At 40.4% G+C, this 11,927-nt stretch overlaps 1 protein-coding gene across 3 annotated transcripts in view; it reads left to right on the top strand.

Annotated features, from left to right (window-relative positions):
- The window catches only part of slc38a10 (solute carrier family 38 member 10), a 131,830-nt gene that overhangs the window by 106,694 nt on the left and 13,209 nt on the right, over positions 1-11,927 (top strand). For 2 of the 3 annotated variants that reach the window (XM_068058201.1, XM_068058200.1), the window contains exons 12-13: positions 6,924-7,079; positions 8,366-8,836. In XM_068058201.1, coding sequence (XP_067914302.1) covers positions 6,924-7,079; positions 8,366-8,836 — 627 coding nt within the window. The remainder of the gene's footprint in view (positions 1-6,923; positions 7,080-8,365; positions 8,837-11,927) is intronic. The other variant, XM_068058202.1, reaches the window with a different exon arrangement.

Genomic DNA, 11,927 nt, shown 5'->3' with positions numbered 1-11,927 from the left:
AACCTTCAGCTAACATCACAACTGCAGATTAGCTAGACATTTATCTCATTTGCTGTCTATGGGAGCTTGCTCACAAAACAATCATGAATATATTTGAAAAGTAATTCATTGTAAACACTTTAAAGAAAGAAAGACTAGCATTTATATAGCGCTTTTCACAACTTCAGGACATCCCAAAGTGCTTTACAGCCAATGAAGTACTTTTGAAGTATTGTCTATGTTGTAATGTGGGAAATGTCAGCCAATTTGCACACATGCTCCCACAAACAGCAATGTGATAATGACCAGATAATTTGTTTTTGTGATGTTGTTCGGGGTACAAACATTGGCCAGGACGCTGGGGATAACTTTCCAGCTCATCTTAGAAACAATGCCATAGAATTCTTGACATCCACTATAGAGAGTAGACATGACCTTGGTTTAACATGTCATCCAAAAGACTGCACCTCTGACAGTGCAGCATTCCTTTGGTACTGCACTTGAGTGGCAGCCTTGATTTTTGTGGTCAAGTCTCTGAAGTGGGATTTGAACCCACAATCATCTGGGGCAGAGGCATGAGTGTTATCAGCTGAGTCACAGATGACATTAGTACACCCCAAGGACATGGCAGGCACCATGCTATTCAACTTGTTCTTACTGAATTTAAATCATTAACATAAATAAAACCTTTTTCCTCGAGTTCAAATTTCAAGGTTTGCAAATGACACAAAACTTTAAAGAGTAGTTAAGTGAAGAGCATAGTAGCAGACTCAGTAGGACGTAAACATAGACTGGTGAAACAGGCTGACACCTGCCAGATGAAATTTAATGCAGAGAAGTGTGAAGTGATGCATTTTGGAAGGAAGAATGAGGACAGCCAGTATAGACTAAATGGTGTTATTTTAAAAGGAGCATGCAGAAACAGCAAGACCTGTTTACATACACACATCTTTGAAGGTAGCAGGACAGGTCGATTAAACTCTTTTATAAAAAAAAAACTCATATGGGATCCTTGGCTTTATAAAAAGAGACATAGAGTACAAAAGCAAAGAATTTATGCTAAACCTTTATAAATAACAGGTTTGGACCCAGCTGGAGTATTATTAATTCTGAGCACCCTTGGAGAGGGTGCCGAGGAGATTTACAAGAATGATATCAGAGACTTTTGTTCTCCTTAGTATCAAAAGGGTTCAAGAGGTGTTCAAAATTATGAGGGGTTTTGATAGAGTAAATAGGGAGAAACTGTTTCCACTGGGAGGAGGATCAGTACGAGAGGAGACAGATTTGAGATAATTGGCAAAATAACGAGGGGAAAGATGAGAATTATTTTTATGCAGCGAGCTATTATCTTGAATTCAATTGTAACTTTCAAAAATTAATTGGATAAATATTTGAAATACAGAAATATTTTTGGGGCTGTGGAGAAAGAGCATGGAACTGGGACTAATTGGATAGTAGTTTCAAAGAGCCAGCACAGGCACAATGGGCCAAATGGCCGCCTTCTGTGCTGTAAGATTCTGAATCTCTTGCACTTGGGCTTCTTTAGCCTCTTGGAGGAACCAGGTAGGATGCATGCACTGGTTCATGGTGACTTGCTGACTGTCCTTGCACCCCTATTGGGAAGTATTTTATCTCTATGCCATACCTCCCCCATGGTGAGTCATGGTTGTGATCGGGAACTTACCATGAATTGTAGTTGTAAATCCTAGTCCCTGCAACGGAATACTACTATATTTTCCAACCCTGCTGCTGTTTATGTAAAAAAAAAACAATTGAAGATGCTTTGTCTGTGCAGGTGCTGCAACCTTGCAATTCTCATAAGTTCTGGATTTTGATAGAATTATTAGGAGAGTTCCCACTAGAAGCAAAGCATTTTCTCAGTTGGTGAGGACGATTAACGGGTGAGGACTGGGAAATATTTAAATTAGGGACATAGACGAGAAATAATACTTTTTGCAAAGGAATTGAAATTCCCTTGGAAGAAGTGAGGTTTAAATATATATCTTTCAGTTTTCATACAAACTTGGCACATTTGGACTTCACTGTTAGGCATTTTTCTTACGATCTGAATAGCTAACCTGAAGTTGGATAAAAAATATCTACTCAATACCAAATTAATTCTCCTTGCAGTTACACAAAATAAACTCTTTTAGCCGTTTGAAGACAGAACTATAGTTTTCAAACCAAATAAACTGCACTGTTCAAGGTTTCTTCAGACTAAATAGTTCTTATGCTGCTGTTTTATTGCTGTCTCTTAACCAGAAGGCTGAAAAGGGTTACTCAGAATCATTGGTAGCTGATGTGAATGAGTGAGTATACTTGTATATTAATTTTTCAGGGTCTAAGCATTAACCATTGTTTTTAATTCCAATACAATAGCAATATCATTCTGAAATTTATAGCATTCCCAGCAGTTCTGAAATTAAAAAAAAAAAATCAGTTTTTTTTCCAGTTAAGAACTTACAATTTTAAACTTTTCATTTATTTTCCATCTCTTTTTGGTCTCCTCGATCATTACATTATAGTTTATCCAGGAGGTTGTGTACAGAAACTGTTTCTGACTGGCCATCTCACATTGGCTGCCTGACGGTTTTTAAAAAATGACTGCATTTCCCCCTCTTGCCCCACTCCTTTTGGAGAAAGTGCTCTGCTTCTACTTTGAACCTCCCTCTGTGGCACAGCTTAGATCAAGAGTTTATATCGAATCAGTGATATACTGCAACCTGCTTTTCTCCCCAGACTTGGGAGCAGAGATTTGTTACAAGGTTTTCTTTTGCCATCCATCAGCATCTCCTTGGCTCAGTTGCCTGTGATTTCAATACCTCAAGTCTTTTGGTCATCTGTGCCAAACTAATTAGAATGGCTTGCTTTATTACAAGATAATGATCCTTTCGTGTTTTTAAAAAAAACCCCGAATACCTCAGTGAAGTTGGTGACAACCGACAACATTATTTAGTTTTTTTAGTATAAGCTCTGACTCGAGTCTTTTTCATGATTTCTACCAAATTCAAAATACTACGATGTGATGATGTACCTCATAATTGTTTGGATTTCTTAAATGAGCATGGCAGATGACATTTTTTAGTGTCCATATTTAAAAACTTCAGATTTGTAATAAATTCAGTAAATAGATGTATGCCATAATCATGTGGGCTGCTTTTGAAAGCTGCATTACTCAAACTTAAAAGTTAGGGATGATAATCCATACTAGAGTGTGGTGTGATTTCAATAATTAAGTACTTAGATACTTATTTCATTGCGTAGAAACATCTGGGCCTGAATTTTATTCGGCACAGCGCCCTTTGAACTCGGTGGTTGCTGCGGAGCCCCCGCGCTATTATGCGCGGGGGTGCATTTAAATGGAGAGGACGCAGTGGCCGCCCCCAATGACATGTAGGGGCAGCAACTGCGTCCCCAGCTGCAGCGTCCGACGCCACCGCACTGGTGCCATTTTTAAAGGGCTTTAAGCCCTTAGAATTAATTTTAAGTTTTACAGGTACAGTAATCAAGATATTTTATTAACAATTAATAAAGATGATGAGGCCCTTCCCACCCCCCCCCCCCCCCAATGGTCATTTAAGTGGCACTTAATGTCAAAAAATACTTTAATCCCTTCCCAAACTTCACCCCCAACCTTCTAACATTTGGTCTCTTACTCCTTCCCACCATCCCCACATCCAATAAAAATTGATTTTCCCCACTCCTCTACCCTTCCCGCCCTGAAAATTTTATTCCCCCCCCCCCCCTCCCCAACAGGTTCTTACCTGGGAACTCCATGTGGGGTTCCAAAGGCGCGCGAAGCACTAACGGCGGCCATAATATTTGCGTGGGACGGCCACTGCCTACAGGTTAGTTTATTTACATATGATTACGGTCAATTTGCATATGCTGATGAAGGGCGGGGGGGGGGCAGCACCGAGGTCCCCCTGACGCCGGTAATAGGCGGTGGGCCCTTCTCGAGGTCGCGGGTCGAGGCGGATCTCCCCGCAGAATTTTACCGGCCCCTGCGCTGCGACACGCGGCTGGTAAAATTCAGCCCCTGATAACTTTAGCAGCTGTGGCTGTTCGAGATATTTTTGTTTTTCTTAGTACCTTCCTATTCTCAGTAGCCTTATATTTTGTCCAGTGCACCAAGCTCACATTATACTCCTCCACTATTAACGGTGCATTCATACTACAAATTTAGCATTGGGGTATCGTATCAGTGTTAAATTTATGTTGTGTAAATTGGTCATCGACCCCAAACTGACTGAGATTAAGCGAAATTACCTCCTCCAAGATGTCACATTCTACTTCGCTCTTTACTTGGTGAGGCCCTAACTCCAGATTCTGTTACATCTACCCTATAAGTGAAATGTAAAGGCGCAGTAGTTCTATTTATTACACATGTCAGATCACTAGTTTTGGAGTGGGTATTGGTACTTGATTAGGCTTGTTTAAAGATTTGGCAAATACTAAATCTCACAACTTTCAGACTTGTTTACATTTTTTTATCTTCTGAAGTGTTAAAATTGTAAAATAGGAGAACAGAAGGAATGTGAAGAAACAGAAGTTAAGTTTCTGAAATGAAATAATTCTCTGAATCAATTTGTATTATATCAATATATAAATTCTCTGCTTTCCTCCCCATGGATTAATTCACTAATAACTGCTAACTTTCTCAAGCCTTCAGCGTTGGAAATACTTGCCTTTTCAATGAGATTTGGAATACTGTTCTCTAATCCCACACCAACACTGAATAATATAACCTTAATGCATGCCCTGTTTTGGAACAGGGTGAAGGAGCTGACAAAAGCACAGGAGTAATTGCTGACAGCTTTAATCATGAGGTTCTTTGTTCCAGTGTAGAAATACATGTATATCATGCTATAGCTACTGGTAAAGAAATATTTGTTTAATTTGTTCTAAGATTGTAGTGATATGTGGCTGTTTAAGGACTTGCATGATACTGCTTATGAAATTCTAATGGTCTCAAAAGGTAGGACTGTTGAGAGATACATGCCTACCGATACTCAGACAAATTATTAGTTTTATACTCTGCCCTTCACTGCAGTTTAACATTATGCTTCTGTTAATTCTGAAATTAAGGGTTTGTTCTGCTAAAGATATGGGTGATCAATTATCTACACAAGAATTATTTATAATAAATCAACCCCTTCGCACATGCTTACACTTCCGGAGAAAGCTGGCATATTAGAATCTGTGCCCAGGATTTTAATTTCTAAACCTTTAGCACTGTTTAGTGCAAATGATGACACTACACCATTTATTTTTAAAAAAAAGTCAATGCAATGTACAGTGCTACTAGACTATTCAAAAAAAAATCTGCAGAAGTAATTTTCTAATTCCGATATTTGAAAGTGGATTTAGATACAAAGACGTAGCTGGCTAGCGCACAAGGTGCGTTGCAGGTTTGTGCTGTAATTCCTCAAAAGTGGTGTTCCTGTTAATCAAATCATCTTGTCAGCAAGAGGAAATGGGCAGGAAGGTTCTCTCTCCTGGCAGCTGATTAAAGGGTAGCATTTTTCAGATAACAAGTAACTTGCTTGCAGAGCAGAACAATGTATGACATTAGAGATCATCATTTGCAGTATTTGGAGAATAAACTGGAAATTGTTGTGTGTTTTCTTCACTGTGCCAACTTAGTTATTAAAAGGTTTATAAACACTGGTCACAATAGATATGATTTTGCTAATCTCAACCCTGGCAGAATATTGGATGCAAAATCTTGGCTGGATGTGCAAGGACAGACTTTCAGTAAATAGCAAAACCTGCTCCTGAAACCGTCAGAAATGCAATATGCTCCCCAGTGCTTGGTTGTGCTATGGTCCATTAGCCTGGTTTGTACTAAACGTGTGGTCTGTGATGCTTATGGGAGGATAAGCTATCAGGAAATAGCAGACCATTTGTCTTCCTATCTGATTGGGGAAAAAACATCTGATTGCCAAACAGTGAAAGTAAAATTGAAATAAAATAGTGTTTCAGAAATCAAGTTGGCACAAATTAGAACAGCATTTTTTTTTAAAACGGATCCCATGAAGGACAGATGTAGGAGCGTGAAGTTACAATTCTATATAAAGTTCTGTAGATTTGAACATTTTCTGTTTTTAAATATCCAGTAGTAGAAATTTACCAATATATTGTCACATTTTCGGTTGCAAAGCACATTCAATACTCCAATAGAGTTAAATATGACAACGAATTAGTGACAGATGTTGTATTTCAGGTACTATTTTCTGAGTTCCCATAGTTGCAGTGGTGTACATTGCCACCTACTGATCATTTTGGGAACTATCCTTTCTAAAAGCAATAACTTTTAAGAGACTAAATCAAATTTTCTAGTTAGTTATCTATTAAGTAATTATTATGTTGCAGTTTTTAAGAACACAGTTTAATTTTGAAGCCACAAATGCCTTTCAACCTCTGTTAATGATCCTGATTCTATTGTATAGAATGCATTAATTTGAGCAGTCTCAGAACTAATGTCTGCCATGTCTAGACCTATCTGGGTTCAGCTCAATAAAGACTTGCTAACTCAGCTCAGACAAACTAACTGAAAGCAGGTGGAGCAGAAATAGAACTTTACTATGGCTGAACTAGTGACTTTGTAGAGATCAGTGCAAGGCATGTGCACCTTTTAATGCAAACATCGATTTTGGTTTGCAAAAATGGTCAACCAAACTTTCTCATAATCTAAACATGAAATTTTTACAGAGTTAAAAGTTCTCTGGAGTCACTTACTGAATCCAGTCTGAGTAGTACTTTGCGGAATACCTTAAATATCAAAGCATTGCCTAGATTTGTTCAATTCACAACTAAAAGTACCTGCTTACTAAATAAAGATCTTGCACTAGTCAATTCTATATTAATAGCTGTTTAAGTTGCTTGTAGAGTTCTTATAAACACAATAATGTCCTAATAATATGAATGTTATGTTCCTTTAGTTCAAAACAATGTGCTTAAAGAGGCTGGTGACGATCGAGATCGTCCAAAGTTAGAGAAGGATGTTGTAGAACAACCTCAGATAAAGGTCCCAATTGATCCACCTGAAGGAAGGAATGACAAAGGTGAGGAAGTGCAGCTGGATCGTCCTGACCAAGGTACTGCAAGTTGGTGCTGTATGGGAATTCACTTTGAATTGAAATTGAAGATTTTGCTGTTTATAGACTGACTGCTTGGTTTTACTGCTGACATTAGTACAAATTCGTATTTGCTCCATTTCTGTACTGAACAGCAAGGCAGTCATTTGTCCTTGCTCCTCTATCAGTCTTGTGCAAGCTAGTCCTTGAAGATTTACAAGAACAGCCCAGGGATAATTTCCTTTCCAGTCTTCCCTTTTTATCTAGGGAGTACCAAGCTTTAGGACAACGCTTATTGAGAGTTTGAGAGAGATGCACATTCCACTCTGCATTGTTGGTCAGTTTTAAAAATTAGACCAGCTTAAAGGTATTTCTTGAGAAATGTTTTGAACGAATCAAATTTCCAGTTAATGTTTATTGCCACTAGTAAATTAGAAATGGACCTTTATTTAAAAGTGGCATTTAAGTATTTTTAATGAAATAATTGACAGTAGTGTAACTAGAATAGCAGATTGATGTCATTAGGTGAATTAAAATGAGCAAAACCGTATATATCCACCAATGACCAACGGTCAAGCACATATGGAAGCAACAGTTTGTGTATGAAGAGCAAGGAAAAGCTATCCAAGAAAGGAAGGAGAAAGTAAGCTGATCAAATAGCTCAGTATATATTTTCAAAATGTTATCAGGTTATTTAATTTCTTCACAAAATATTTCAACTTAATTATGAAATGTAGCCAACAACTTTAGGAACTGCATTGAAGTTTTGTCCTGGGGCCCATCCATCTTCTGACCCAAATTTGGCTCCCAAGCCACTAGGCGGCTGGATTTTCATCCCCTAAGTAACATCACAGGACTGGCCAGCTTGTTGGCTTGATCAACATGAGATATTCAGCTACATTGAGATTTATGAATATTATGTAGAATAAAATTGATTAGTCATCCTTGCTTTCGAGTCCACTGCAACCACATTGGCCATGTGGAATTGATTGACACATTACTGCTGCATGTTGCCTTATAGAAAGCAGAAACGTTCAAACATAGTATCAACGTTTTCATAAATCATGATTGTATACAGCCATTGTAAATTGTAACTTATATCTGCATTGTCTGTCAGATGGGAATGGAATGATGAGAAGAACTGGAGAATGGTGAAAAACTTCCAAAATGGAGGATGATAAATGCATTTTTAAAGTTACAATTGAGTGACAGCTGCCTAAAAATCCAAAAATTCCTAGCTACTATTTTAGGTTGCGGAGGAATACTATAGAATTTGCATCTAGCTTTTTTTTCTTCTTTATTTGCAGGGGTTGCTCATCCAGTGGGAGAGGCTCATCGACATGAACCACCTATCCCACATGATGAAGTCATTGTTGATGAAGGAAAGGATGGTGATGAATCAAATGAGAAGAAGCTTCCAGCAGTAAATGCTGAACAGCCAAATGATAGAAAGCAAGAGGTGAAAATCAATTTTAATGAAAAGATGAAAGAATTGGAAGAGAAGATTGTTAAGCCTGGATTAAAAGAACAGGGAAAAGATATTGAAAACAATATCAACGATGCTGGAAATGCCCCACAGATTGAATCAAAACAAAAGGAACAGCCAGCCAAGATGGAACCTGAGGTGAACGTTGAAGGTGCAGTGCCTCAACCAGGTGTAGAATTGCATCCGCAAAAGTTGAAGGACAACCATGGCAAAGTTCCCGGAGAAGATGATTCAGTGATTCATAATCCAGAAGGGATTGCAGAAAGTATGAAGAACAAAGAGTTTGAAAATGGTAAGCTGTATCTAGTTGGATCCATGTAAAATCTTGTTGAGTTGCTACAGTGGATCCTGTAGATGGTACATCCTGCAGCCGTGTTGCACAAATGATGAGGCAGAGGGTGGATATCGAGTCCTGTGGCAGGAGCATCGATCAAGTTAACTTCTTTGCCTTAGGTGTTGCTGAGTTTCTTTTGTTGTGACTGCACCTAGCCAGGAGAGCAGTGAGCATTCCATCACACTCCTAACATGAGCCTTGTCGATGGTGCTTGGAGGAGTCGAGGATGATCCATCAAGCATGCAACCTACACTGTGCTGCTTTAGCCACAATGTTGATATGGATGAGCTTCTGGTCAATGGTGACCACCCTCCAGATGTTGACGGTAGAGGGCTTGGCACTGATCATATTTTTAACCACTACTCTTAACTCCTACTCCTTTTCCCTTCTCACCATGGTCCAACTATTTCCCTGATAATGTAACTGCTTGAACTGAAAGCTGCACATGCTCTTAACTCCCCTTCATGCAAAGCATGGGGATCGATTAGTATATGTAAAAGAAGTTGCAGCAGCCTATCTGTTGGCTTTCAGTGCTCCTGTTTGGATTAATTTGATTAACACAGTCCATTCATCTAATTATTTCCTGCAGAAATTAGACATTTCCTCTCGATGGCTGACATTTTCTTTGGCCAAAAGTATTTTAGTATCAATTGACCTGAAAGCAGAAATGGTTTTATATCTTAATTTGCTGACTTATATTTCTGCTTTGCAGCTAACATCAGCAAAGCAGCTGATTTTAAAAAGGCCTGATTAATCTCTCTGGTCAGGGGCAGAAACTGAAGTTGGGGGTGGGTGTGGGGGGAAATACTTAATTCAAATTAGCCCAGATACTGTGATGATCTGTTTAAAAGGGTACAACAATGTCTGTACAAAACTGCTCTCTACCATTTTGTGGTGCAAGGAGATTTTATATCCTCTTTATAATGTTTCTTGCATTAGTCACATATGTTGAGTCTGTCATGTGTGTTATGCCCATAATGGGCAGAACCTTATTCTCCCATCACTAGGAGCAACAGCGGGTAATAAAAATGGTGGCCCACATGTGCAGGCTACGTGCCGTCATGCCGCCGTGATCTAGCACATGGCGGCTCTTTTGCATACGTTGGGCAGTCCGTTACCCCCCCACAAATCACGTGGCAGGGACAGGCTCTGCGACGCTGGCAACGGCATCTGCTCCCTCTTCACCAGTGCCATTTTTAAAGGGCTGCCAGACCTGCACATTTGAAGCCTGTACCTCCCCCCGCCCCACCCCAATACAAAGGGAATAAATGGCTGCTCCGTTCTCTTCCCCCACCCCTCCAAACACTTGCATGTCATATATGACCTCCACCTATTCCCCCACCCCCAACTGTATAAAGTGCAGAGGTCACCCCTCCCCTACACTGCACATGCAGATTTGACCCTGTTTCCCTGCTCTCTTTCCCCCCCCCCCCCCCCCCCCCCCCGCAACCAACTACACTAAAAATCCTAACATCCCCTCTTCCCCACCTCGGTGACAGCAACTTTCCCTGGATGGGAAAGCGAAGGCGTTTGAGTGCCGGCCACTGCACTTAAGATCATGGACAGCCGGCAAAATTGCAGTGAAAGGTCTGTTAATTTATTCATGACCTTTATTTAAACATTTAAAGTTGGGTCCCGTCACCAAGTGGTGGGGGGGTGGGGACCACCACAGAGCCTCACCGCCGCCGGGCAGATCAGGCCTCAACAATATCAGCATCGGGCTCTGTGGCAGGCCTCTGCCAGTGTGACCTTCCGGTACCCCCGTTGCGGAGCCAGATGTCGGGAGCTGAACAAGATTCAGCCCTATATGTTTCTCAGTTTTTATCCTCATTGGTTAAATGGATTGTTCTTTCTAATACTTTTTCTTTAGTAATTCATCAGACAAATTGCAGAGAAACATTCTCCATAATTTCCATTCTATCACATTCCACTGAGAAATTCTACATCAAACAAAACTTTAAAAAAAAAAGTTCAGATTACATTTTGGCAAAATCAAGTTCTGAGAACAGACACCATATCAGTGCCTCACAAGGTAGAGGGTCATCTCTACCTCTGCTGGTGCCAGATGAGATGGTTGGTGTTGGCACTTACTCCACTGCAGGACAGCCACTAATATTTCTAAAGAAGAGCCATCCACCGACCAGAAAATACCTACTAGCTAAAGTATAAAGGGTTGAATTTTACTAGCTCACCGCCAATTTCGGCAGCGAGCTTCTAAGATGGCGGCCCGCATGCACGGCTTCTACTCCGCGGAGCCGCCGCGATATTATACATGGCGACTCATTTACATGGCTGAGGGAAGATCGCCCCCTGATGACGTGGAGGGGGGATGCGTTTAGCCCCCAGCAATGGGGCCCTGTGTAGGTGCCGGCGCCGTTTTTAAAGAGCTTCAAGTACTTCCATTGAATTTTAATTTTTAAAGTTACTAGCAGTATAGATTTACTTTGAAAAATTAATAAAAGATTCAAACCCCTCTCCCAGCCCCCGCAATGACTAAACAATTTATTACTTCCCCAAAAAAACTTAACTTGCGATCCTGACCTTCCCCCCCCCCCCCCCCGCCCCCCTCAAAGTTTAGCAGCTATGAATCTTATCCCTTCCCACCACCCCCTATACTAATCAAAAATGTTTAACCCTACTCTTCCCCACCCCCAACCATGCAAACTTAACTGCTCCCCCTCCCAACCAGTGTTTCGCATCGGATCTCAGGAGCAGGTAGATTATTAATTCATTAATTTACATTCATTTAAATATTTAGATCTTGCTCCCATCGCTGAGCGGTGGGGGGCCCTTGCCGCCATTGGTAACATGGGGCGAGGCCTTCCTGGCGTCGAGGCCCAAACTGGGTGCCTCCTGGAGGCATTTTCCGGGCCCCCCTGCCATGACCCCCAACGTCAGAGGGCCATTATAATTCAGCCCAATGTGTCGCTCAATCTTGCATACCAGTTTTATATTCACTGCATTGAATTTATGAAGGACATTGAAGCCCTCTAGTGTCAGAAAATTGTTTCTGCAATTGACTAAAAAACACAAATAATGTTTATAAAAA

The sequence above is a fragment of the Heterodontus francisci genome, chromosome 26 (genome assembly GCF_036365525.1).
Source record: "Heterodontus francisci isolate sHetFra1 chromosome 26, sHetFra1.hap1, whole genome shotgun sequence".
Lineage (NCBI taxonomy): Eukaryota > Metazoa > Chordata > Chondrichthyes > Heterodontiformes > Heterodontidae > Heterodontus > Heterodontus francisci.
This window is presented reverse-complemented; position numbering and strand designations above follow the sequence as displayed.